The 27,957-nt window shown below is 47.3% G+C and overlaps 1 protein-coding gene across 1 annotated transcript in view; it reads right to left on the reverse strand.

The window, feature by feature from the left end:
* The window catches only part of ADAM12 (ADAM metallopeptidase domain 12), a 346,383-nt gene that overhangs the window by 57,589 nt on the left and 260,837 nt on the right, over positions 1-27,957 (reverse strand). The window contains exons 9-11 of the mRNA XM_046027701.1: positions 25,167-25,336; positions 22,632-22,716; positions 17,149-17,297 (exon numbers count right to left, since the gene is read on the reverse strand). Of these exons, the coding sequence (XP_045883657.1) occupies positions 17,149-17,297; positions 22,632-22,716; positions 25,167-25,336 (404 nt within the window). The remainder of the gene's footprint in view (positions 1-17,148; positions 17,298-22,631; positions 22,717-25,166; positions 25,337-27,957) is intronic.

Consider the following 27,957-nt stretch of genomic DNA (forward strand, 5'->3'; position numbering starts at 1 on the left):
CACAGAGTCTCGCTTTCTCTTCAAATGCATTTTCCCTTTTCTTAAGGCAGCAATGATTATAAGGGGCAAGCATGGCAGAAATCCAGAGGGTTTACAATATGGTTTTTAATTTATTTATTTGACAGAGAGAGAGAGAGAGATCACAAGCAGGCAGAGAGGCAGGCAGAGGGAGAGGGAGAACAAAGCCTCCCGCTGAGCAAGGAGCCTGACACGGGGCTCGATCCCAGGACCCTGGAATCATGACCTGAGCCAAAGGCAATTGCTTAACCAACTGAGCCACCCAGGCGCCCCCAGAAGGTTCCGTTACCTAGTGAGGAAACAGGAGCCAGCTGACCCATAAGTGTGAACAACTTCTTTCCATCCAGATGTTTAGGATGACATCGTAACTGGGTCCTACTCAGCTGGGCAAACCCGTGCGAGCAGCTGCATCTTCCTGATGGCAGGGATGGGGGCGCACTGGCTGCCATTCGGTAGAGTTTGGCAATATTTCGAGATCAGGGTAATTTCCTCGCAATAAACTGGTAACACTGTCTTATCCCCGCCAAGTGTTTCCTATCAGTCTCAGGTTACTGACCTTGGAGAGGAATTCTAATCTCTCTATAAACTGGTAAGTGCAAATCTTGCTCTTGGGTGGGAAAGGCCAGAATAAACCAAGACTTATTTATAGTGCTGTCACAGGTTCCTTTCAAAATCTTTTCAGCTTGCCTCTGCAGACAGATTGATGATTCTTTTTTTTTTTTAAAGATTTTATTTATTTATTTGACAGATAGAGATCACAAGTAGGGAGAGAGGCAGGCAGAGAGAGAGAGAGGTGGAAGCAGGCTCCCCGCCAAGCAGAGAGCCCGACGCGGGGCTCGATCCCAGGACCCTGGGATCATGACCTGAGCGAAAGGCAGAGGCTTTAACTCACTGAGCCACCCAGGAGCCCCTGATGATTCTTGATATCAAAACAAGGCTGAATAGCTTCAAATGATGATCACAAGAAAGTTATAATTTTATCAGTTTAGAAGTGCTTTGTATTGAAGAGACAACGGTACATTACACAGGGAATTAAGAGCCCTTCTTCACTTTGCAAAGAAGTAAGTTTCAGCAAGACGAGGATCAGAGTTTCTTCTGTGTTGAGAGTCCTAGGACACTTATGCATGTCGGGGCCTGATCCAGGAGACCAAATACCATTCTCATGAGCTATGAAAGCAGGTGTTGTGATGAATCTCACCAGTTCATTCTGGAAAGGAACTGATTTCTAGAATGTTTCAACAGTTCATAGAAAAGACACTAGGATCACCTGTAAATCTGAGGAAGGGTTTAGAGCAAGAAGAACAGCAGCGGAGAGACTCCTAGGGAAAGGGTGGCACGAATCACCCTGTTTCACAAGGGGGAAGAGAATGTCTACAATGTCCAGAGGGTGAGGGCGAAGGCCAGCTTCCAGCTCTAGCTCACACAGGTCCCCCCATCTCATTGTCTTGCAAAATAACAAATACCTATTGGGCTTGGGGACATGACAGCAAAGAAAAGGGGCAGATAGTAATAAGGTGAATGAGATCAGTTTAAGTCCAGGATTTAAGCTTCAGAGTGTTTGGGAGAGGAGAAGAGATCCTTGTTGGCAAAACCACATTTGTGTGCCCGTGCTAGATGCTGTCAGAAGTAAAGTTATCTGTGTAAGACTAAATTTCTATTTCTCTTTCAAATAGGGGAATGAACAAAACATAGAAAAATCCTGACCGTCGTGGAGCTTGCATTCCAGTGGGGCAGGAAGGTGATGCAAAGTTAACAGGGTCAAGTAAGTGTGCGAGAATGGGATGTCGAAGAGAAAAAGAAGACAGAGGAAAAGGAGACGTGTGTGGGAAGAATAGAATTTTTAGGGAGGCAGGTAGGGAAAGACATCAGCGGGGGTGGACGTGGCATTTGACGCTCTCATCAGAAGGATGTGAGGGGCCAGGCTGTGGGCACATCTTGAGAAGGAAGGTTCCAGGCACAGGGGAGAGCTGGTGCAAAGACACGTGGAGAGATGTGACTGGCCTAGAAGAATTTGCTCAGTGGAAGGCCCCTAGGCCACCTGAGTTGATGCCGATGGCAAGAAAGACTTCCAGGGAGTATCATTAAATGATGGTGATTGTGGGGGTGGGGGGTGTGCTCTGCCCTGCATGGACCAGGTACTGATAATGGCTGAAGGCAAAGCATTTTTCATAAGAACTTCAAACTCTTGTTATTTTCTCCCTTTTTAGCAAACTTAAAAAAAAAAAAGATCTATTTATTTGGGAGGAAGAGTAAGCAAGTATGCAGGGGGAGGGGCGCAGGGAGAGGGAGAAAGAGAGTCTGAAGCAGACTCATATGGATCCCTGCATGAGGCTCAGTATCATGACCCTAAGATCACGATCTGAGCGGAAACCTAGAGTTGGATGCTTAACTGACTGAGCCACCCAGCTGCCCCAAGCAAACTATTTTTGAATGACAAGCAAATAGAGAATATCTGAAGTTATATTTAACCCAATGACCCTTCCTCCAATAAACAGAAATTACTGAGTTAAAATGATTGCAGATCTTCAAAGGGAATTTGATGGCACCAAATATTAGATTCCTCTAATACAATACAATTCTAATCGACGTATATTTGAAAATGTTTACATCCAAACAGCCACTGGTTGCAGAATGTCCAGTGAACTGTTGAGGTCTTGGCTTAAAGAGTCAAAGAACGGTTTATTCATCTTGATGAAAAATGTGCCAATGGACGATGAACGAGGTATAGAAGCGACTCCCCAACACAGTGTCAAGAACCCACGGACAGTATGTATCTATCAGCCCAGTAATTACTAAGATGGCGATTTCTTCAATTCAGTCACAAGGAAAAGAATGACATCAGGAAGATGCTTGGCACAGCCAAGCTCATTACCCTACTTCCTAAGTGCCAACTCTGTCTCTGAGCTTTGGGTGACAGTAGAATTAAAACTTTTGGGTGGTCTGTTCACTACTCTTTCATGGAATCACTTACCCCCTTCTTACTCAAGAAGGAGTCTCCAAGAGTCTATGATAATCCAAGCTCTGAGGAGGATCCCAAATATGTTTGGAGCCCTTCCCACTGTCCCCCTGTAGGGCCTTTGCCAAGGGAGCTACAGGACACACCTATGCCCCACACCACCTCTCCATCCATAGAAATAAACTATGGACATATATTTACATATAAATAAAATATACTATGCATGCTTATCCATATAACATAAGATTTATATAAAAAAATAAAATTATAATTATATTCAGTTAACATATCTACATATTTTTAAAAATAACTATATATTGAGAAACTTCTCCAAGCTGCGTGGCATGGTGGGTACTTTCTCAGTAATATTTCTTTCTCCTTTTATACTTTTTTGCTTTTGGGCTTAAAACTTCCAAGCAATCCAGTGAGACAGGTAAGACTCTTCTCATTTTGCCAACAAGACAAAGGGTTGCTTTGTGAGTTTGCAGTTAGGGGATGGAAGACCCAAGTTCCGTTATTTCAAAACCCATTTTCCTCGTGACTGAGGTCTGCGCACACTGCATGACCTGGTGGGAACGGCCAGAACATGGCCAGGGATCAATACACCCTTGACGTGCTGATTTAAACACGAAGGACATAACCTCCCACTGCCCACCATATGCCTGGATCGGTGTTTTTCCAAGTGTGGTCCTCACATCAGCATCACTTGGAAACCTACTGGAAACGCACATGCCCAGGCCCCACCCAGACCTTCCAAGTCAGAAAAAACTCAGGGTTGGGACCCAGCAACCTGTGTTTTAATAAGCCCTCCCGATGATTTTTTAAAAAAATAGAGGTACAATCCACATAACAGAGTCTCCGTTTAGAAGTATGCCACGCAGTAGCCGCTACAACATTCGTAATATTGTACCACTGTCCCCACTAGTAGTTCCAGAACATTTATTTTCCCGAGCCCCCAAACAAACCCCATACCCAGTAAGCAGTCACTTCTCATTCCCTCCTCCCCACAGTCCCTGTCAACCACGAACCTGCTTTCTGTCTCTTTGGATTTGCCTGTTCTGGACATTTCATAGAAATGTAATCATGCCCTAGGTGACCTTTTATATCTGGCTATTTTCACTTAGCATAATGTTTTCAAGGTTCATCCATGCTGTGACACTATTTATCAAAATTAAGGTTTGAGAACAACTGACCTAGATTTAAAACCGAGAGGTCATAAAGGTAATAGGGATAAAACCACATCTACTTAGGTCAGAAAATAAGAAATACAATCTAGGTGCATCAAAGTTCACCTTCCACGCACTCAAATTAGAAATTGTTCTGTTTTACACCGTGGTTCCATTCTCTAAGGAAGAAAAGCCCAAATGTATAGCATTTTGAAAACATTTTAGGCAGATGCTAAAAATTCCATGAGTATCTATCTGTCTTTTAAAGCCAAATTCATATCATGAATACATTTTCGGATATCTTTCAGTGTTGCAGCAGAAGGACGAACCAGTCATCACTATATACTAATTAAAGTGCCACGGAAGGTTCTGGTCATGGAACATGAGGTTTCTGCTCTGAAGCAAGTTCCTTCCTCTTGCTTCCAGCTCCATAGTGTGGGAATTCGGCCTGCTGTTGCTTGGCTCTGTTCCTGCCTCATGGAGGAGCCGTGTTCCCCGCAGACAGATGGAAACAGCACTACATTGGGCTACATCGTTGCCCATACCATGGAAGGTCTTCTATGGCCCAGGGTCAGTGGCTTAAAAAGACAAGCCTCAGTTCCTTCCAGAGCTTTCAGGAAGCTCATCATGAAGTGCTTTTTAACACCTCTCATAAATTATGCCAAATATGTCAGGAGAGCTGCTAATTGAATTGACATATAGCAAGGAAAGAGTGGTGCAAAGCAATAAGACGGGAACATTATTTAGAAAAGAAGGTCTTCAGCAAGACACTTGTCCTCCGCATGAGGACGCTTCCCAATGATTCTACGTCAGACCCAGAGAAAGTGCTGCTTTCGGCTCACGGGCGGACACCACGCGGAGTGACCTTCTCCTGCTCGGACGTGACCTCTGCTGTTACATCCGCCTCTGCCTCGAGTTTTTCACTACCAAGGGCACTTGGGGGCAAATTCACCACGCAGAGTTCAAGGTCGGAAATAAAACGTGGACAAAACAGACAGCTGCAGACATGGGGGGAAGTAACAAAACACAAAACCCACTTTTCGAAAGAGGAACACAGCTTAGGGCTTCTCACCGTAAATGCTGCCTGGCTTCATACTGTAGCAGTCACAAAGCTGCCAGGTAAAACATTATTACGGGTCACTTTTACTTTGACAAATCCGCAGTCAGAAAATTCTTTGCTTGCAGGTGCCTATAGTGCATTTCCCTGCTATATTCGTGGGGTGAACCATACTAAGCCAATTTATCAGCCCTGACAGGAGAAGTCAGCAGTTAGCTGCCTTGCGAAAGCTCTCCGGGTATTATCCGGAGACAATGGCCCTTCTTGCTGGAAACGAGGCAGCCAGGGAAAGCTGGTGTGACCAGGCTGAATTGAGGGGGACGGGAGGTGACTGTGCACCAGGTTTCCCGAGACGTCCTCGCCTCTAATAAATGTGGGTTGGGTCCCAGAGTCCGGGTTCCCAGTTCCGAGCTCTGGGGGTGACATCAGTCTGTGCTGACTGCAGGAAAGACGCAGAAGTGACCCGAGGAAGGAGGGGAAGTGGCCTGCACAGCTGCTAGGAACCCCTCGGAGGTGACGCCACCGTGTGACAGGAAGAGCCAGCGTCGCAGGAAGCCGGGACGGATGGGAAGCCTTCCAGATTTGCTTCAATCGATTGCAAAAGAAAACCCACCACCGCCGCCTCACGTCTCCCACAGCTGATAAATGATTAAGGCAGAGTTCGTTCTAGAAAATGTGGTGCCGACATTCTGCTTCCTGCCGGTCTCTCTTTGCAGACTAGAGTGGAGTTTTATTTCCTCCTGACAGGAGAAGCGATACACTCAGCAGGGGGTGGGGGAGCGCGTGTTGCCCGGAGCCGGGGGAGAAAAGTCCCGAAGGGGAAGATGGAGTCTGAGTGCCCCATCGACACAACTAAAGCCACGTTTAAAACCGAGCCCATTTTCACATCTGTAGGAAGGGGGTACCACGACTTCTTTACATGCCAGGGGCCAGGGTCAGTGAGCTTCCGACAGAAGTGGGGCGAGCCTCCACTTACCTTGGGAGCACAGGGAGAGGCTGGGTGCCGTGCTCATAGGAAGCAGCTGTGTAGTTCTTTTTAGAATCGCTGCTTTGCTATTTCCAATTACTGACTACAAGTGTCTTGTACATGCAAGGACCTAGAAACATTTCGACAGGATGCAGAATTTATCCTAATTGTGGCCCAAACGTAGCAATCTTTAGACTTTAAACCCACAAGGACATGTCAGCTTGAGAGGAAAATGACTCAGGAGGCCAGGAGATAGCAGGCAGTTAAGTACGACCCTCAATTAAGTGCATACACGGTGTGAAAGGAGCGAAGAGACCCAGCTCAAGAATGGAAGGGCTGGTTTTCTCTCACTCCACCGGAACAGGGACTGAGGAGCACCAACAAACAAAAACGCACTTGGACCCCTTTTACCTGCCACATTTGGCCGCAGACCCTGGAGGCTCCTTCCGAGTCTTTCCCGAAGCTCGGGTCACGGGAGCACCCTCTCCCCGGTCCTCTGACCCTGCCCTCCACGGCCCAGGCCAGGCCCGAACGCAGCACACCTGGCCCCGTGCTCAGAGAACACCAGCTCATGACTCATTCTGGAGCATTCCCTCCACAACTAGTCCGAAGACCTTTTTGTTCAAAAACAACTCGTAGGTTAACAGTTTAGAGCCGATGTCCCCGCATTCCTCCTCCCTCCAGAAGCGCAAACCCCGCGTGGCCGTCATCATCCCTTCCTAGAGGACGGGGCTTCCTCGAGCCCGAGGCCTATTTACAGCGAGAGGGAGCAGGTCACCGATAACCCGGTCAAGTTTCAAACCAAAGATTCTAGGGCCACCTTCAAAAAAAAAAAAAGCAAAAATCTTTCTTTTTCTCACAGTTGTGCCCAGGGCCGAAGACTCGACCAGCAAGTCCAGGAGTGAGCAAGAAGGCGGTGCTGTTGGGACTGGCCGGGTCTCTGGCAGCCTGACGGGACGGAGGTGCCGCTCAGGGGGGTCGGCCCGTTGCAGGCGTTCTCTACCCCCGACCCCGGTCAAGGGTAATGAGCGTAGATACCAATGGTCAGCGAGCCCCTGCTGTGGGCCGGGGGCTCAGGGGGCCTTCTCGCCCACCCATACCCCCATGAGTCAGATTACATCATTTCTATTTTGCGGAGGGGGACACAAGGCTCCGAGAGCTTATGTACCTCCGCACAGTCATCTCAGGTCTCAGAACACAGCTCTCTGACCTGACGTCCCATGTTCTGCGCCGACAGCCCACCTTGCCTCCAAGGCAGTCGGGAGGCCTTGGGGAGCGGCTTCTAGAAGTTACTCCCAGGGCGGGGGCCTCGGGGCAGTCTCAAGCGGGACCTGGAACAGATGACTGAGCCAGGACCATCAGCATCCATGGATGGGCAGCTGTCCCGAGGCCTGGGCTCCCTGAAGTCAGGTAGAGGCAGAAGCAACACCCCAAGATCCTGCACGTTACCCCAAACGTACCTTCAGGGACCTCCCTGAACGTCTTTGGTGTAATGGGAAGCAGCGGCCCTGTCTCGGGATTTATCGAGAAGGCACACCCCTGGGGGAGGCGGGGAGCCTGCTCCAGCCCCAGCAAGCTGTGGGCAGAGGAAGGAAGGGCTCTTCCGCCTGGAAAGCAGCGTGGCTCTGCTGGGAGACCCTCCCAGGTGTGTGTGGAGGGGGGCGGAAGTGACCCCGAGTCTGCCTTCTGCCCACCCGTGGGGGCACAGGGCACGACCCTGAGAACCCCGGCTCATACGCCAGAACGAACCCTGGGGTGACCGAAAGGAATTCCTCCTGTCAACTCCAGGAACGCAAAGGGACTGCATTAGGGCCAAACGCTGACCCAGTGGGGCTACCAGATGGGCCGCAGAAGGCGAAGGAAAACACGAGGCCAGGAGCGAATGATCAAAAACGTCCTTAGTAGGACATTTCCATTGTTAATAGCAAACACCTGGGATTCAGAAGGAAGCCATCTGTGGCACATTATAATTCATGTTTTTACATGTGAACTTTGACCTCTGCTCCTCCTCCCTGGAAAACAATTAAAGCACAAATGTAATTTCCTAGAATTTTTAATAAAGAAAGAGGCCAACTGTGCTCCGCCGGTCCACTGAGAGGTACGCGGGAGGTCCCTGGACGTTTCCAGAAATCAGACCTCTCTCTTCTGTGTGCTGAGGGTGGTTTCCTCCTGAACCCAGGCCTGCAGAGTGGGGGGGGGGGCTCAAGGCAGGGGACCGGCCCCTCAGAGACTGTGTCTCAGGTGAGTTTCTCAGCGTCATTGTAAGAAAAGGCCCCTGTCTCTGCGTGGAGCTCATCAGGGACTGAGCTCCGGCAGATGCAAACAGACCCCGAGGTGAGTCAGGGGCAGAGTGTGTGCCGGAGAGAACGCTGTTCTCCTGCCGGAGCAGACAGACCTTCCGCTGGAGCAGACAGATCCTGCCAGTCGCTGCTGCCTCTTAAGAGTCTAACGGGAAAGCCACTTTGAATCAAATATGGTAGAAGGAGTAGTCATGCTGGATACCTCCAAGCTACCCAGGCTGGACTGAAGTTTGCGTGAGTCCTGTCCTTGCCTCACTCCCGACACTGGGCTGGCCCCTGGCTCCACCCCACCCCGCACCCAGTGATTTGGAACCAAAGGTTCCTCCGCTCAGACACATGTCGGGAGGCGCGGAGGAACGGGCCGAGAACCAGAAGCTGTGGACTGACGTCTGGAGTCTGACCCATGCTACCTATGGGCCGGTAGGTTCCCCAAAGCTCGGTTTTCTCCTCTGTAAAATGGAGATGATTATATTGCCCTTTTCTCATAGGCGCGATTAAATGAGAAAGGAGACATGAAAGTTCTCTGTAGACCAGGGAGTGGTCTGTGAAGTCTATAGGGCCTTACTCTTACCACGACTTTCAGATTTTATATTTTTGAGCCCTCTCCTCCGAATTCAGCTAGATCAAGCACAGGCTTTCAGGAGAAGCCACTTGGAGAAGGACTTCGCTTTTTGGAAGCAAATTGCTCCTGTCACTCTGCTCTCCAGAGTACGTCTGAAAAAAAAGCAATGGACTCTGTCACTATTTACCACCCATTTCCCTGGGGTTTCTCAGCTCTTGCTATAAAAGACAGCCATCTCAGAATCTTCTCTCCAGAGGTTCAGCCATTATACAAAAGGTGGAAAGACGGCCTCACTCTGCATATATCTGATTGTGCGGCAGTCACCATCCATCCGTCCGTCTGTCCGTCCACCCGTCATTCCACCCACCATTATTTACTCATCCACTGACCCATCCATCCATCCAGCCAGCCATCCGTCCGTCCGTCCTTCCTTCTACAACCATTATCCATTCACCCACTGTTCCTTGCTTCCATCCAGTCGTCACGATCCACTCACGCACCCACCCACCCACCCTTCCAGCTGTCCGTCCTTTCGTTCAGGCAGTATTCACTGCACTTCACCATGTGTCGGGCACTGTTTTAGGCGCTGGAAACTAGGTAAGGGCCAAATACACATTTGTGTATTTCTGACCTAGCGGAGCTTGAGGTGGGTTCTGCTGGATATTGCTGATTGCAGAGAGGCCTAAAAGTTTACCCTTGACCTCACCCTGGAGCCCCGTGCTGTATGACCTGGGGAGAGGAGGAAGCCATGGGTGTGTGTCTGTGTGCGTAGGAGGGGGAGGGAGGCATTGGCAGAGTTTCAGCTATAATGTTTTCACACATGTTCTACTACAAATAAAATGCCGGATTAACGAGCAATGACAGGAAATAATTCTTTGCTGTTGTAACACAAGTTGAAGGAAGTTTGCCGAACTAAATGTTTTAAAATGGGGGCAGCTTGCCTGCCTCCCAGAAGTCATCCAGGGACATTGGTCTGTACCGAGAAGGCTTTAGTCCTCACACGAAACCCAAACATGGCTGGGGCCGTGTCCATGTGGCAAACCCAGAGGTAGGCTGAATGGCCCAGTTCCCCACCACTCCTCCTCAACCTCAATGCATACAGCCCGGCGGCAAGGAGGTCCCTCGAAGCCTTCATCTGGAAGGTGAGCACGGTTTTCTCTGACCATTACCCCAGGACACGTGCCCTTCTCCTCTTCCTGAGGTTTAGCTGCTGCAAATTTTTATTTGAGGGAAGTCATAGGAAAGTGGGAAGGCAGGGTGTCGGCACCCAGCGACTCAGACTTATGTCCTGGAACTTCTGGTTGGGTAGTTTTGGAAAATGTAGGCAGTTCATTTAACTTTCTGAGCTCCAGCTCTCTTCTCTTTAAAACAGGCATAGCCATACCCACAGTTTACTAGGTAATACCCAGTAATACCCACATGGTTTACTGACACACTAGGACACTGGAATGCAATCCTCTAGGGGCAAAGTCAAGTTTTCCTATGGGCATTTCCCCCAAACTGGGTTATTTAAGAAGCAGGGGCTATGCTGACCCATCTCCCCAGCTTGACCTCTCTGTTTTGTGTCTAGCTTAAGAGAGGAGGATGATTCTACTGTGCCCTTGGGCAGTGACTTTTAGTATTGGGGCTCTGCATTACATGTAGCCAAACGCCCATATTTTCCCAGCGAGCACCAGCTAATGACAGAGAGAGGAGGAAGAATGTTCTCCGTATCGGTGCTCTCTCTTGAACTCTTTTCAAGAGTGTCTCCTGCCAGTTCCTTTCCCCATTATGATAATGTTGGGATAGAGCCAACGGAATAACTCTGGCTGCATAATTCAGCCGATTCTGAGCAGCAGTGTTTAAATGTGACTACTGTTCCTCATTCTGTCCCCTCCTTGAGTAAAGATTTCCATTTCCCCCCCCTACACTTTGAAGACTGAAGCAAAGCCTTTCTTAAACCTTCCACTGAGAAAAAGAAATAATCGTCTTTAAATGAAGAGTTAATATGGGAAAATGATTTCCCACAAACCCGTTCTTTTAAAATCCCCTTATGATAAATGTATCTCATGATCTCAGTTCCTCAGCGTTCAAAGGCGGGTGGTGAGTTTTGATTATGTGTATTTTGCACTCTTCTTCAAGAATGCGAGTTCTATGAAGAGTACAGACTTCCCGAATACATCTAATTTCTACCTATTCCCAATCACATCCCAAACTCTGAGGAATCTTTCACTGAAAATCTCCCTTTAGTTCCTTGAAACCCATTTTCAGATAGAGGTCTCATCAAACAGAAAACCAGTTTTCCAGAACGTGAGCTAGGAAATCTTGGGCAGCCTGCTCAACCGCATTCAGTTCTTCAGGGTTCAGACTGGACTGTGTTCCAGAACGTCTTCCCTGCCCACCATCCCTTCCAATGTTCTGCTCCTCGTTCACAATGAATTACCATTGCTTGTAAGTGTGAAATGGTGTAACGGTTATGTCAAAAAATGTCTCCTTATCTTGCAGCACCGACGCTTATCAGTGAGATGCTATGAAATCCAGGACCTTGTAAAGAGACTAGATTAGGTGCCCCTGCAGGGAGCCTCATGGCCCCAAAAACGTCCCCTGGCAGAGTCCTGAGGTTCTAGCACGTAATCAGCACGGTTTAGTTGCCTGTCATCCCACCGCAGTATGAGTTTCCAGAAGCTTCCTGCCTTCTGTGTCTCACTCTGCTCCCCAAGACTTGGCACACAGGGGCACAGTAAATACGAGCTGAGTAAATGAGCGGTTTTGTGATGACTGGTTGCCTAACCCCATTTCCTGCAGTGGGCTGGTCCCGAGTCAGAGGCAGGCCTGATGTCTTCTTAGTTTTCATCAGAGAAGGTTGAACCCGGGTGGAGGCCACCCAGATGTGCTCCGCGTCCAGACAGCTGTGTAGCAAGTAGGTATGCAGTGAATGTTTCCTGAATTGAACTCAATGGGACTGAATGAACCGATGATACAAACTTTGGAGGACACAGTGCGGTGATGCTTTCGGCTTAAACGTGCTTATTCGATCCAGTTGGAGATGTTACTCCTGAACGTACAATGTCAGCTTAATGTAAACTATTTCCGCCACTTGAAGAGTGAGGAGTCCTCCTCCTCTGATTTCCTTAGCCTCTGTTATCCTGCGCGCGCAACACGCTGCTCTGTTCTCTGCTGGCAGCCATGGAACATTCTTTGCTCAGGAGCCCTTTGCCAGTCTGGACAAAACAAACCCAAACAGCTCCAAACCCCTAATCTTAGCATCAGCCCGAAAACTGTGCAGTAATTCCTTTCAGACGCACACACAAGCACACACACTCATGCACACACGGAGAGCAAGAGGGCTCTTCCACGGCTCTTTGAAGTCGAGGCCTTAAAGGATGCTTACTGTAGGGACAGCAAAGTGAACTCCTAAACAAAGAGCATTTCGTACATCACGTATGCAAGGATGAAGAAGTGAGGGTGTGTGTGTGTGGGGGGGGGTGCTCTGCCCAGTGTGCTGAAGCAAGACCCTTGTCACTGAATTCCAAGTGCCTATTAATTACGCAAAAATAAAACTAGAATTTATAGCCTATCACTCTGGCGACTTTTTTTTTTTTTTTTTTTTTAAATAAGAAGCACACCCTGCCTTTTTAAAATAGACACAAACCCCTTAATTGGGCAAGCGATCCTAGCTCGGACACTGGTGATCTTAGGAGGGAAGAAAGCTTGAAAGGTTAGGTCAGATCAGGTTACTGCCCTGCCTAAAACCCTCCAAGGACTTCTCACTGCCCTGGAGACAAAACCTCCTTCCAACCTGGGGGACCGGGCTTTGCTTGCTCCTACTCCTCCCAAACCGCCTTCTCTCCAGCAGCACCAGCAACCTGTGCCCCCAAACCCTACCCCGGTCCATTCTGACCCGCCCCCGACAAGCCCCTGGCCTGCTGTCAGCACGGCCCCCATCTCCTCCGCCCAAAGCCGGGTCCGGCCCCACCCTTGCAGGCTTTCTGACCCGCCCTTCCTTTTGGTCTTCACTTCAAGGTCACCTCCAAGAGAGTCCCCCCCCCCAAGCCCCTAATTCAAGTGGGGCCCCTCGCCCCTGTGTTTCCTTTCCATCCTCTTCCTTTGTGTCTTTCAAAGCACTGCTCTTTGGCCTGCGATTTTCAATGTACCGTTTTTCAAGTCTGTCCTCGCCCAGAGAGTGCAAGTCCCACGAGGTGAGAAGAACATCCTGTTCCTGCTGTCACCCCGACATCTATGAGAGCGCGTGAGACCTCGCAGCCGCGGGTTAGTGCGCGTCCCAGACTCAGCCTCCTTCCCCCCACGACAGGCTCCTTTCCTCCAGCTCTTCCCAACAGAGAACTTCCCGCAAAAAAATAGAGGAAGCCCCGAGAGCACTTTTTGACTGCCAGCACCGCTTCCTGGGGGTCCCCTCTGGAAGTGGCATTTACAGTGATGCTAAACATCTTTTTCCGCACGTGTTCAAACGATTCACGTTTTTCTACTCCCATAGGTGTGGCTTCATCCGCCAGGCTTTCAGCCCCAATGTTCCAAGCGGCTGACGAGCCAGTGGACCCCACTGAGTCTAACTCCTACTCGAACCCCCAGATACTGTTTTTGCCCAAGGCTGCTTTCCAAGGCAGGTCTTCATGTGATCTACGTGAAGACAACACAAGCTCGCGCACGCTTCCAGACCTTTCCAGGCGTCGCGGTCATTAACCGTACGACCTGCCAGGAAGCCCCTCGGACCATCCCTGCAAGGTGCTGCTGACGTCAAGCCGCCGCGCTGAAGCGGGCGTGGGCACCAGCGTGGTTCTCCCCGGGCGTCGGGTCCCACTTGTCAATGACGGGCAGGTGCTGCGGGTTCTGGAGTTCGGATTCTGGAAAGTCTCGATAAAGAATACACAAGGCGTGCTAAGGGCTGTGCTTTCCCCCTCGCCACCATCTGGAATCGGTTCTTTCTGATTCGGGGAGACCTGAATATCATGAAAGCAATCAGGATTCACCTCTTCTTGGGTCCCCTTCGAGGCGAAGACTTGAGCAACATTTTGAACGTTTGCTGCTCGTGCCTGAAACCAGGACTGTGGAGGAAGTTGGGGGAAGGCGAGTGTCTGGCCGAGCCGTTCACACTGAGACTGTGGGTGTTGCTCAGTGGCTGTTCGGTGGCACTGGCCGTGGTTCCAGCAACTCGGAACAGGGGTTCGGGAAGAGGCCCCCACGGTTTGGGCCCCGCAAGCTAAGTAACAACAGTTCTCGTGCTGCTGGGTATTTGTGGAGTGATTTACAATTTACAAAGCCATGTGATCTCATTTAATCCACTCGCCGCTCTCGAGGGGACCCCACGAGGTAAGGGAGAGACCACACTGGGATCCTATGGCAGATTAAAAGCAGCCTGGAAGGCTACAGTGGGTGACGGATGGCTGAGGGTTGCCTGGGCGGCCTGACCTCCCCCTCGCTGTGGGCTTTTGTGATTAATTCACCCACTTGCTTAGGAAGTTTCTTTCCATCTGAGAAAATTAAAAACACCACTCTCTGGATGGGAATGTGAGATCATAAACGAGAACCAAATAGAAAAGATTTACACAAAAGCACACACTCAGCAAAAGAGAAAACTTAGAAATTGCTAATAAGGTATAAATCAAGTAAGGGCTATTAGCAAACCCCTGGTAAAGGAAAAAAAAATACACGTTTGAAATGATTTGCTGAGCTCTTAACAATAGTGCTTCTACCTACGATTTTCAAATATCTCCGGGGGTAATTTGGCTCATATCCTTAAACACTGCCATGAAGACTTTCCAATTTGAAGGACGTGACACAAAATTATGGGGAGTGTCAGAAAGTAGGTCTTGCTATTGTGCCTCCAGAATCACATAATTCTTAGTGCTGTAGGGCCTTCCTCGTCTGTGCGTTCCCCAGAACCGTGAGCACGGGCGGGGGGAGCAGGGGGGTCCAAACAATTTGGTGACAATGTGAACAAGTGAGGGGAAGGACGGGTGAATATACAGGAGATCCGATGGAAAGATGGGTGGGCAGATGGATGGCATGAACGGTGAGTACATGGATGGGCAGATGGGTGGGTGGAGAGAGGGATATGAACCAGTGGATGGACAGACGGACGGAAGGTAGGAAGGAAGAAGACGAACTCACTCATTTTCTTGATGAAGTACGGTTAACACCAGAGGGGTTTCTCCCTTGCCTGTATTACCCCAAACAACTGGTGTCAGAATAGGGTCTCCCAGGGCACTTCCGTCCTACTCTAGTCTGCAGCCTAGATTTTCTTCTCTTCCATTTGCCAATTTTATCAAGGGTTCGGAAACGTTCACGAGATCCGTCGCTGGGAACCACTTCTGGAGGCATGTAAGCTGATACATTTGTGTCTTTGTGATAAGCAGGGAAATTAAGCAAGCAGTGAGTCTTCTGTAGCCGCTTGGAGCTCATCAAGAAGGAGAAAGCACGAACACCACTCAGCTGTATGTTAACCTCCTACAGACCTCGTTGTCTGAGATCTTCGCGGCACGCTGGCCAGTGCTGCTGGGCTCTGTCGGGCCTGCTGGGATACTGGAAAAAGAAGACACCTACAGGCCGCTGGCCCAACTTCACACCCTAAGAAGGAATTCTTTGTCCCAAATTCCCCCCAAATAGTTATCCTACCTCTGCCTGGACAGTGTAAATGAGAAGGAGCATACACTTTCTCAGAGGAGCCTGCCTTCCTTTGGGGAGCTCCCTGGTTTTTATTTAGGGTTTTATAATATTTCACTTCCTGTTGGTGTTGGCCTAAGATGCTCTCGCTTCGGGCTCCGGCTCCTGGCTTCAGCTCTCACAGACACAGAACAGATCCCTCCATTGGGTCTTGGTAACTCCCTTGAATTGTGCTTAAGATGGAACCAGGAGCAAAATAGATGCCCCGTGAAGGCTCTGTGAGTGGTGGTGGTGAAGACAAGCAGTCACTGGCTAACCAAGTGACAAGGAGGTGGCTGCAGGAACATCCCTCAGGCAGGGCAATGTCCCGGATATGAGCTGTGCCCTTCTGCCCAGTCTGTTTCAGGGGCAACATGGAGCTCCAGGAGCCATTCGATAGGAACCTCCCAAAGCTGTTGTTCACAGAAGCAGAACCTCCGTCTGTAAGAGTCCGCCCCTTACACCTCTAGCAGGTGCCCCCAACCTGCCCCGCCCAGGGCCAGCCCCTTGCCAGCAGGTCTCCACAGAGGCCAGTCTTGGGGCTGCCAGCCAGGACTCGCTTCCTGCTCCAGCATTTCCTTCCAGCAAACCCAGAGAGCGGGCTTCACCTGGGAAGTGCCACGAAGAGAAGTGTTGGGAAGGACTCACTTAGGTATAAAAAAAGAGGATTGTAACAAGTGCGTGTTCTCCTTTCCTACTGAAAATCTCCCCACATGAGCACAGCCCTCTGGTTTGGGACCGGGCCTTGGAGGCATCAGGATCTCATCAGAATCTGTACTCAATCGGTCCACGGGCCTTCTCTTTCCACCTCATTTGGACGCTCCCTTAATGAAACTGTCTTCCTTTTCCCCGGGCGAACCGAGTCTCGAGTTTCAGAAAGGCATTTCGAAGGGAAGAACAGCGCGATTTACTGACCTAGAGATGGCATCTCATTTAAACCTCTCAAATTCGATAAGGTGGTGCCTCCGAGGCGGGGACGCTGCCCACCCCCGCCTCCCGCTAATGATGCACTTCAGACACTCCTGCCGCAGGGCCGACCCCGGCGACGGCGACGGAAGACGCTCTCCCCAGCCAGCATGCTCTGAAGGCCACGTGACCCATCTAACCCTGCCCCCTTTGCCAAGTGAGTTTTCCCAGCCCTGGGCTGGTGGGAGCACTGGAGCTATGGGCTCAAATAGAAAACCGGTTCTCAGACAGTAGGATAATTTGCAATTTCTAAACAAAGACAACATCCATCCCTCCCCACTCGCCACTTCTCAGGGAAGAGGTCAGTCCTCCTGCCCTGTGGCAGTGCAGTCTGGTTGCCTATGACCCACCCTCTCAGATGAGCGCGGCCTGTGCTTGCTACTTAGAAAGGGATCTCCTTCTAGAAGTTTCCATGGGTGGTCTGGTAAGAAAACCAGGGAGACTGTTGCTTAGCAATTGCCCAACATGCAATTCCACCTGTGGCAACTCTGAAAGCGGCTGGAATGTTGGTACTTGCCCTGTGGAGGGGTTCATGATGCAGCCTCCTTTGTCGGCAGCCACGCTGCACCCGCAGCCTCGCTCCAGCGTGTCGTGGTTCATCCCGAAGTTGTGGCCCAGCTCATGTGCCAGGGTCACGGCGGCGCCAAGGGGGCTGTCTGAATGGTCCTCGAAGCAAACACAAGAGCACAATGTATAGTTCGCATCTCCTTGGCTTTTTCCCCAGCCTCCGTCCACCTCTGTCCCCCACCGTTGATCTTTTGTTAACATTTGACCCAATCCAATCCCCTATAAGGAACAAAACATAGAGCCCCATTATTTAGTTCAAGCATAAGTCAGAGATGTGACCTAATTTATGAAACCAGCTCAGGGGCCCTTCTGCAGAGGAATGCACACATGTAGGGCTCCTTATGTCTGTACATGAACTGTTCAAGGCAATCCTCTCTATTCTGTTTCCTGCAGTCTCTTACAAAACATCTTTCTCGGGGCACCTAGATGGCTCAAAAAAAGTACTATTTTACCCTAGATGGGGATGAGGCTGATGAAAAGTTGGGAGGGGAAGGATACTTTGTGACATTCTCAGTAAGACCTGAACTGGGGCTACCGAGCATCCCCCCCCACACCCTGCCCCATCTACTTGGTAGAGAAGGATACTTGGAAAATTCACAATAATTCGCCAAAAAAGCAAGCCACGTTGAGTAATCTGTTTGAAGACTCACTGAATTAAGATTATAATCCAGTTACGTGTCACTCTTACTGGCCCTTGTTTTGTCAAGTCAATTTTGGAGATGGGTAGAATCACCCTGATTTTGTGATGGTTGCTGCTGGGGGTTTGCTCAACTCTTCGATGGGTTTTGGAAGGTGCTCTCTCCATTCAGGGAGCATTGTGCGGCCACTCCTAACTTAATGAACTACATGGATGATTTGGCTAAGTAGATATTAGATATTATTTTTACTTAAAATATTATTACTAAATTACTAAATACTAATTATTAAAATATTGTTACTTAACTTGAACAAACTAAAATCAGCTAATTACTAAAGGTGATTTGCAGAAATTGTGCCCATCAGTGATTTTTTTTTTCCTTTGGTTTCAGGAATTAAGTGAAAAATAAATAAATAATAATTTATTATTATATAAATAATATTATATATAATATATAAAATAATATAATTTTTTCAGTTTCAGAATTTCGTGAAAAATACATAAATAATAAAAATTTATTATTATATAATATAATTCCAGCTAAATAATTCCAGCTAAATAAATAAATTATTTCTTTGTATTTATTTATTTAATTTATTTTTATTTATTTATTAATAAATTATTTACTTAGTTGGAATTTAGTGATAAATATCCATTTATTTATTTTATATTTATTTTATTATTATTTATTTATAATTTAGTGATTTTAGAATTTAGTGATTCATCACTTACATATACACACAGTGCTCATCACATCAAATGCCCTCCTCAATGCCCATCACCCCTTTAGCCCATCTCTCCATCTACCTCCCCTCCAACAACCCTCAGTTTGCTCTCCAGAGTTAAGAGGCTGTTTTGGCCTTATTTTATTTTTCCTTCCTTTCTCCTTTGTTCATCTGTTTTGTTTCTTAAATTCTACCTATGAGTGAAATCCTATGATATTTGTCTTTCTCTGAATGACTTATTTCACTCAGCATAATACACTCTCGCTCCATCCATGTCTTTGCAAATGGAAAGGTTTTGTTCTTTTTGAGGGCTGAATGGTATTCCATTGTAGATCACTTCTTTTTCTATTCATTGGTTGGTGGACATTTGTGCTCTTTCCATAATTTTGCTATTGTTGATAGTGCTGCTATCAACATTGGGGTGCATGTGCCCCTTTGAATCACTATTTTTATATCCTTTGGATAAATACCTTGTAGTGAGTTGTTGGGTTGGAGGGTGGCTCTATTTTTAACTTTTTAAGAACCCTCTGTACTGTTTCCAGAGGGGCTGCACCTGCTTGCATTCCCACCAACAGTGTAACGGGGTTCCCCTTTCTCCACATCCTCGCCAACATCTGTTGTTTCCTGTGTTGATCATTTTAGCCATTCTGACAGGTGTGAGCTGGTATCTCACTGTGGTTTGATTTGTATTTTCCTGATGATGAGTGATGCTGAGCATTTTTTCCTGTGTCTGTTGGTCAATTGTCTGTCTTCTTTGGAGAAATGTCTGTTCATGTCTTCTGCCCATTCTTAACTGAATTATTTAGTTGGGGTGTTGAGTTTGATAACTTCTTAACAGATTTTGGATACTAGCCCTTTATTTGATACATCATTTGCAAATATCCAGGTTGTCTTTTAGTTTTGTTGACTGTTTCCTTCACTGTGCAGAGACTTTTCATCTTGATGAAGTCCCAACAGTTCATTATTGCTTTTGTTTCCCTTGCCTCTGGAGATGTGTCAAGTAAGACGTGGGTACAGCCGAGGTCGCAGAGGCTGCTGTCTGTGTTCTCTAGGACTTTGGTGTTTTCCTACCTCACATTGAGGCCTGTCATCCATTCTGAGTCTATTTTTGTGTGTGGTGTGAGAAAGGGGTCCAGTTTCATTCTTCTGCATGTGGCTTTCCAGTTTTCCCAACGCCATTTGTCGAAGACACTATCTCTTTTTCCATTGATATTCTTTCCTGTTTTGTCAAAGATTAGTTGACCATAGAGCTATGGCCATTGGTGGTGTTTCTGAAAAGGTCTGCCCACCACCGAGCAATGAAGGCACCCAGGAAAGAGATAAGAGGTTTTCCAAAACACTTCCAGAAAACAGTGACCCTGGGTTTTGGAGAAAGCATAGTTCCTGACACAGATACTCTTTGTGGGGCCTCTTCTAAAGGCATGTAGATAAACGATTGTACAGGCTGTTGCTCGCTACAGCTGTAGCTGACTCCTTCCGTAGCCCCAAGTCTCACAAGAGAATAGCATATCAAGGGACGAAGTTATTCTTAGAATAGATGAAATTCCTAATAAATTACTTTGTTTAGATTTTACAGTTTCCTGTTGTAGGAAGCTTCACAAATATGTTTCAGGAAATCAATTCTCAAGAATAACACAGGTTGGCAAACAGAATGTAGCCAACCTAAGAATGTGAAGGGTTGAATTTAGCATGCTTTGGCACAAAATTCAAGGACTTCGTCCTTTAAAAATTATTCTTTATTTGATTTTTTTGTATCACTGAATTTCTTGGGTTTGTTTTTAATTGCCAAATTGTTTTACATTCTTTCGCGGATAGGTGATTATGAACAGAATATCTTGCAAGAGACCCTGATCAACAATTTACATTTCTAATCAGAAAAAAAAAAAAAAACAACCCTACTTCTTTTTTCCCCCCCTACTTCTTAATTTATAGCATTATTCCCAAACCAAGGCTGTTCTAGTCCAGTTAGACACAAGGGCATGGCTTTAAGTTACTAAAGCAAATATTTGCTCCATCTTAAAAAAACAGAGAACCAGAAGAAGAACTCAATCTTTTCAATTTGATTGGGATTCCTCTTCCTTGCTACACGATTTCCTTCTTCTTAGACTTATGAGTCCTTGAATGGGGCATGGCCACATGAATACCCACGAATTTAATTTTAGAGACATAACAGGAGAAGTCTAGAAGTTTTAGGTCTGGTTAAGAGATTGATCTCATTGATCTCATGAATTTTATAGAATTAAAGGAGCTGTAGACTTTTATCCTACTTGATCCTTCTCTCGTGTGTGGAGTAGACAAAGGATGTGTTTAACTGCTGCCCAGTTGGTCAAATGTATTTCCTGTTGATTAACTTTGGTCTTGACTCGATTACCACTGCAGTACACATATTTGCCTGTATTTCCCACGTTCATTTTCACCCACTTAAAAAAAACAGCCTCTTCGGTATTTTTTTATCCTGTTCAGTTAGCCACTATATAGTACATAATTAGTTTTGGATGTAGTGCTCAGTGACCCATTAGTTAAGTATAACACCCAGAGCTCATCACAGCACGGGCTCTGTGTGCTTTCAAAGAAAGAATCTTGATCAAGTGCTTGTATGGAAACAGAATGAGGGATATGAATTGGAGAAAGCCACTTAATGTGATCAGGATGGTTATAAAAATTTTTAAACACCCCAAACAGAAGAACCTGCCATACTTATAAGGAATTTAGTTTCAGCTTTAAAAAATATTTACACCCATTTTAAGTGGCAAAGTCAGTAGCCACTGACCATGGAACCATAAAACAGAAAATTACTCCCTCTTAAAATTTTACAGGCTGCTCTGTAAAAATACAGTCAGGATCTGACTTGAAATTAACCTGGCAGCAACAAAAACCAATCTTTCCAATGGCTTCCATAGCGGGGATCACATATAGGGCTTGTAGGTTCAAAGAAAATCCGAGGGTAGCTCCTTCGAGCCAGAAATCCAGAGTGGGTGCCATCCTCCCAGACGGCCACTCCCGCTGCTTCTTTTAGTGCCTCTTTATATGACTTACCAGTACTCACCAGAAAAGAGGAAAACATTTGTTGTGTATATTCTCTAAGAAGATTAGGTCAGGCACTTTGTGGAGGGAAAACCATAGTCAGCAGAACCTTACTCCTTCTGCTCCTTAATACAATGGCGTATTCAGCCCTGTTCTGTTTGCAAAAAATGTGAAGGAAGTCATGGTTTCTTGGAAGGGCAACACTCCATTTGTCTAATGGAGATACCAGAGTAGGCTGGAGAACAGCCCCTGTCTGAGGGCTGGAGCAAAGGGGACACTGCATTTTCAGAGCGGGGACGGTGCCAGAAGGAGGTGAAACCTGTTCTTTAATTGATAGAATGGAGCAGGGGTCCCCTGTGGGGCAGTGTAGCAAAGCTATTTCCCTCTTAAATGCATAAGAAATAAGTCCTAAATATTCTTCCAATTTTGTTCCCTTTATAAACATGTAGAGCCCCAAAATGAAAAAAAATTATCCTTATAGAGCGATAAACCTAGGTATCTGCCTTCCAAGGTTAATGTTATTATGAAGACAAATTGGACAGCGGCTAGGAGGTCGATCAAGCATTTGCAGTGGCAAATAGTTAAACTGCTCAGACTTTTGGCTGGACCATTGGAAAATCATTCTGGTAGTAATGTTTGGTGAGACCACAGTCCATCTAAGAAACCGAGTGATGAGGGCAACCCCAGTGCCCCAGGGCCCTGGTTCATCTCAGGGCTGGGGGGCGTCCTAGATTGGAATGATTTGACCAAAATCCCAGTTGAAACTTTTTCTCCATGAAAGGGGTAGACAGGCTTCCAGTGAGTTATTTTTTACACACTCACCTAACCTGTGTATGACTTGATGTGTGGTTTGGTTTTTATAAATAGTCCCTAAAATATTATGGGATCTAGAAGACCATAAATAGAGCTAGAAAAAGGTAGAATTACATATAAGAAGCATGGAAGGTAATGGCCTACTTCTGCAAAGTTGTTAAAAGTAGAGCTGTTGGAGAAAAGCCGGGAGGTGAGTGGAACATTGCCATCAGCCCCTTGGTGCCCTCGACTTACCGTGACGATCCCTCCCGACTGCTCTGCGGTACACATGCTCATGATCGGCGCCATGCCAATGGTCGTCCCTTGGAAATAAACCCCACTGAGAAACAAAAACAAAACAACTTTCTTAAATTAATACAGAATGAGGACATTTCCTAACATTAGAAATCATTTTGGCCATTCTTGCATTCCAAAAAGAAGAGCACGGACACGTGCAAAAAGGACGAGAGCCACGGGGTGGAGGGGGGGCATGTTTACAGGTGATTTGTGTCCTTAATTCCTCTCAAATGTATTTTGCATTGTGGTCCCATAATCCCTTCAGATTTTTGTTTGCAACACTCAGACCATGGCCAGTCTTGACCTTTGTACTTATGAGTTGTATCCTGCCTGTTTCCTACGGATTAGAGGGTCCTGCTGCTTTGAAAATGTGCTGATGGAAGTGCTGGGAAGAGTCACAGAGATTCACTGGCGACTAAATGAAATGCACGTGGTGGTTTACTAGATTTTCTGTTTTAGCTGAACTTGGTTTCCTGTGGACCATTACAATTAGTCCAGAAACGCAAACTCTTCCAAGTGTCTTGCTAACAGAGCTGGCAACAATATGGTGTTGGTGGAGAAATGACTGACCCTCTGGAGCCCGTGCAGAATAAAAACCCACCTCAGGAGGAAGCCTCCGCACCCCGGGAGGAAGGTTCCAGTAGGGGATGTTGTGGCTTAGGTGCAGGCTGCCCCCCAGGTTGGTTCTCAATGTGGAGTCTAATGACGCGAAGCCCTGTTTAATGCCAGGGCTCTAAATGTGATCCTCGTGCGTTAAAAATTAAACATTGTTTGTATTTGTTGAATCTCCTTTAAATGACCTACTCATGTTACCTTGACCATGTACATACATGGCGTATACATACTCTGTTTGGAAAGTTAGTTATTTTGACCGTGTTCGACTGGAAAAAAGGGAGTAAGTCTATATAAAATCTTATCTGTGTATATATGTATAAGTTTATGCATCCATCCCTTCCTGTCATACTCATGTGCAGTAGTTGGGGTTACAGGTTTTATATTTACATCCATATAGACCATTTTAACAGAAGCAATTATATATATATGCATATATCTATACACACACATACACACACACACACGTGTGTGTGTGTGTGTGTGTATAAAATAAGAGGCTAATTTATTTCCAGATGTTCAAATTGGACAGACTCCATTTGGGAAAAAGAATTAAAACAAAAATACTCTGACTCAAAATTTCTAAAATGTACTTTAAGTAGTTTGGGATTAATCAATGCATAAAATATGAGGCAACCACAAATATCCAGGGTGGGGGAAAAAAACAAACAACCCCGTGAAAATGGCCACAGTAAATTACCAGGGACTGCCAACAGCCTTAGTTCACAGTAGGCATTTTCTAAAGTGAGGATGGGGTACGAATGGTTTTTAACTTCCCATAATTTTTTTTCAAAGATTTTATTTATTTATTTGAGAGAAAGAGCGAGAGAGCGCATGCACACAAGCAGGGGGAGGGGCAGAGGATGAGGGAGAAACAGACTCCCCAGAGAAGGGAGTGGGGCTTGACCCCAGGACCCTGAGATCAGGATCTGAGCTGAAGGCAGATGTTTAACTGACTGAGCCACCCAGCTGTCCCATCTTCCTATAATTTTTTAAGGAACTAGATATAACTTGCCAAAGAAAAATGTCTCTAGCTTCCAATTCAGTGAAATGAGCTGCATGAGAACATAGGAATAACAGCATCAACTGTTTAAGGGTCTTAATAAAAAGTTGGTCAATTTGGGGAAAATCTACTCCTTACCAATGTGGATGATGCTAAGAATTTTTTTCTTTTAAATATAAAGGTGTTTGAATATCTTCCCAATGTATTATGTTATAGCTCTACTTTCCCTCATTTTATTATCTTCATGACCCGATACTACTCTTGCCTTCTCCCAGTGGACTGGGGGCTCCTGAGAGCAGGGAGGCGTACAGTGCTGGTCATCTCTATGTTCAAAGGACCTGAAACATACTTGCTTCCTGACTGGTGCTCAATGCACACTGATTGAAAGAACGCAGACCCCTAGGGTCCTCTGATCTAGAAAACCAGAGTCATGGCGAAACAGGAGGAGGAATGAACATTTCCTTTCTCCAGGCATCTGGCAATAATTATCCTAATGCATCATCCTCACATCTTGCATAAACATTTTTCACTAATAGTGAAAGAAAATGAGCTTTTTTTTTTTTTTTAAAGGCGTACTCAGGACAATTCTTTATTAAGGCAAAGACCAGAAAGATTTGCAGAGAGGAAAATGTCCAGGTGATGAAAAAAGAAAATAAGACATCTCTTAGAGGAATAGGTTTCCTTAGGGATTCAAAGGAAGGCCTTCCTGATGGACCCCCAGTTTGGTCAGGATCAGTGCCCCACTGATGTGGACTGGAAAGCACCCTGGTACAAGTCAGTGTGCTCTGCAGTTTTGGGGACTGCCAGGTGACGCTAAGAGGAGAGGGGGGCTGCTGAGGTCACTCTTTAAGCAAAGCAGAGACAATGGATCCCCCTACCTGATGAGCTGGGCATTGTCATGCGATTTGCGAGGTAGAAGCTTCATCTTTCTCCAATCCAGAAATTCATGGAGGCTTGTGAACGGGTCCTGACTTACGGAGCATTTGTCGATGTCATTCCACACCTCCACGCCCACCAGCACGATCCGAATGTTCAGGGATCTGTAAAACTGACCAAGACAGGCACCGTCCGGGGATCACATTCATGAGAGCTCAAAATGCAGAGTGGAACATGTTTGCATGTTTTGAACTTCACTGACACGGGTGAGAAAAAGATCTCTGTGCTCCCTCGTTCCTGCGGTACTGGAATTTAAGAAATGTTTGCAGTGTCTGATGCAAAGTGATGTGTTCACTGGGTTTCCAATGTTGTTGACCAGTTAGATGCCAAAGTTTATAGGCTTTTTGATGTCTGCCCTTACTTGTATGGAAGCACACAGTTCACACGGTTTGCTGGTGATGAAAAATGTGCAGATAAATGTGTACTATCCCTAAAGTAGCTACATTATACCTAAAGACCGCCTGTGAGTAACTACTGTGGGAAAAACAATGAGGGAATTAGGATCTTTCAGACACTCTGCCAAGGACAGTAATATGTTCCTTTAAAGCAAAATGTTCTACGTATGAGTTACTGAAAATGAATCTGCAGTGATTTTTCAACAAAGACTCAGACTTGGCTGACGTGACGTGATCACATTCCATCACTTATAATCTATCTAGAAGGTTTTAGTTAAATGCACAAATCAGTCTTTTGGAACAATAAAGCCATACGCAGAACCCTTCTTCTGGAACTCCAGTGACCATCTTCTTCAGAGCCGGAAGTTAGCTCACCAGCCGCATCACAGGAAGGATCTTCTAGAGGAAGTTCCTGTTTTATAGGCTTGTGAAGTCAAGCTTCGGATATACACCAAAGCATCTTCTCATTGCCTGTCTGTCTCCTGTCTTCATATACTCCCGACTCGACTTCAAACTACAGCCGTTTCTCCACGAGCAGATCATCCCAGGGCAGAGTTAGGAGGAGCAGCCATTCTGGTGGCTAAGGGATAGTCTGGTCTGGGACAAGATGACTGGTCAGGACAGAGGGAGAATCTACGCACTGCCCCCAACTCTCCTGCTGCCCGCCATGCGCGTTACAACGAGGAGGTGGCTGCGTGCTCGGGGCCCAGGGAGAGGACATGGGATCACCTGGCTGGTGTAAACTCCTCGAGTGCCTGTGATGGATGAGGCGAGATACAATGGGCAATGGGCATGTCCTCATTTTCTGATACTCCAGGTAGCCCAGGAGAAAGACGTAGCAGCCCAAGTCAGGCTCCAGATGTGAGCTGGTCCCATTTTATGGTACACGCATCTGGGACAAGTAGCAAAAGTCACAGAGGCTTCTCATTGGATGGTTAAGTCCCATCCGGATGTGGCGAGATAATGGGCCATACGGTCCCCAAGTCCGAGCATCTGACCCCCGTTCTGACCCACCGGGGGCAGGCTCATCGCTTCCCCTGCCGATCTCCCCGCAGTCGTCTGGTGAGCATTAGGTTAGCCCAAGACTGTGACTGGAACACACACTACGTCACGGAACGTAAGCTGGCTGCAGCAGTCCCACTGGGCTTCAAGCAGATCACAATTACAGGCATTACCTTAATAAGTTAATGAGACAATTCTCCGACCTACATGCAACCCAACAGCTTGTTTTTAATCAAGAATTGCTTGCCCGTGGTATGGACTTGCAAGCTCCCAGCCCAGGCTTCCCGGGCAGAATGAAGCTCCCGGACTCTTCTGGAACTCTGGCTGCCCGTGTCTGTCTGCTGCCCTTTGGCCGGGAGACCACGCTTTGCACTGTGTCAGGCAGAGGTAACAGTGATCAGGAGGCAGAAACGTCCGAGCTCCAGGGCCGAGGTCCACACCAGCTCGCTAAGCCCTAACTCAGAGCCAGATGCCCCATGTGGGCTTCACGTGGTCATCTGTGAAGGGGACACTGAGTTTGCCACTGAGTCAGCCTGCCCAGCCCACGCACCCCAGAATGTGGGGGTGTAGCCCGAGAGCGGCGGCATTGATTCATCCACAGACACCGCGGCAATGGGCATTTGCTTGGCTCCTGCTGTATACCAGGCTTGGCCCTGGCACCGAGAATAAGGATTAGGACACCCTTGTCCTTGGCTCCCAAATGCTCAGAGGTCAGCAAGAGGATCAAAGCTGGGGACACTTAGCCACTGTGACAGTCCACTCCAACAGACTGAACTACCAAGAAAGGGCGCGAACAGGAAGTTCACCGGGTGCTGCGCCGAGGGTCAATGAAGACTTTCTGGAAGAAGAGGGTCTGAAAACAATGAGTGGAGGAAAGAGCAGACCCGGTGGGGTCCGACATGAGAACCTGTACCCTGCGACCGGCTTGGGAGAGGGGGAAAGGAGACTCCCATGAGCTGGAAAATACCTGAAGAAATTAAATGCACAGAAGATAAGCCTGTTCGGAAGCAGGTCACAGAGGGTCTGAGCCAGCGAACCTGCCGCTGGTGTTAAGCTCTTACTGGATACGAAGTGGGACTGTTGGGTGGTGAAAGGTTAAAGAGGCGAAGCCTGGGCGATCACATATGTCCAGCGCTCTGCCCTGCAGGTGAATCCGGACCCGGGGAGTGCCTCCTAGTTCCTAGGCACGAGCTTTGCTTCCGACTATGAGCATTGGACCTGCTTTCCTGTATGCTTCAGAATGTCACCTTTGTAGTCAACGACTTCCTGGTCTTTCAGTCCGGGATGTCCTTCTCCCTCTTCCTTTCAGGCCAACCCAGCCAGCCAAGCAATGGTT

The sequence above is a fragment of the Meles meles genome, chromosome 13, assembly GCF_922984935.1.
Source record: "Meles meles chromosome 13, mMelMel3.1 paternal haplotype, whole genome shotgun sequence".
Taxonomy (NCBI): Eukaryota; Metazoa; Chordata; class Mammalia; order Carnivora; family Mustelidae; genus Meles; species Meles meles.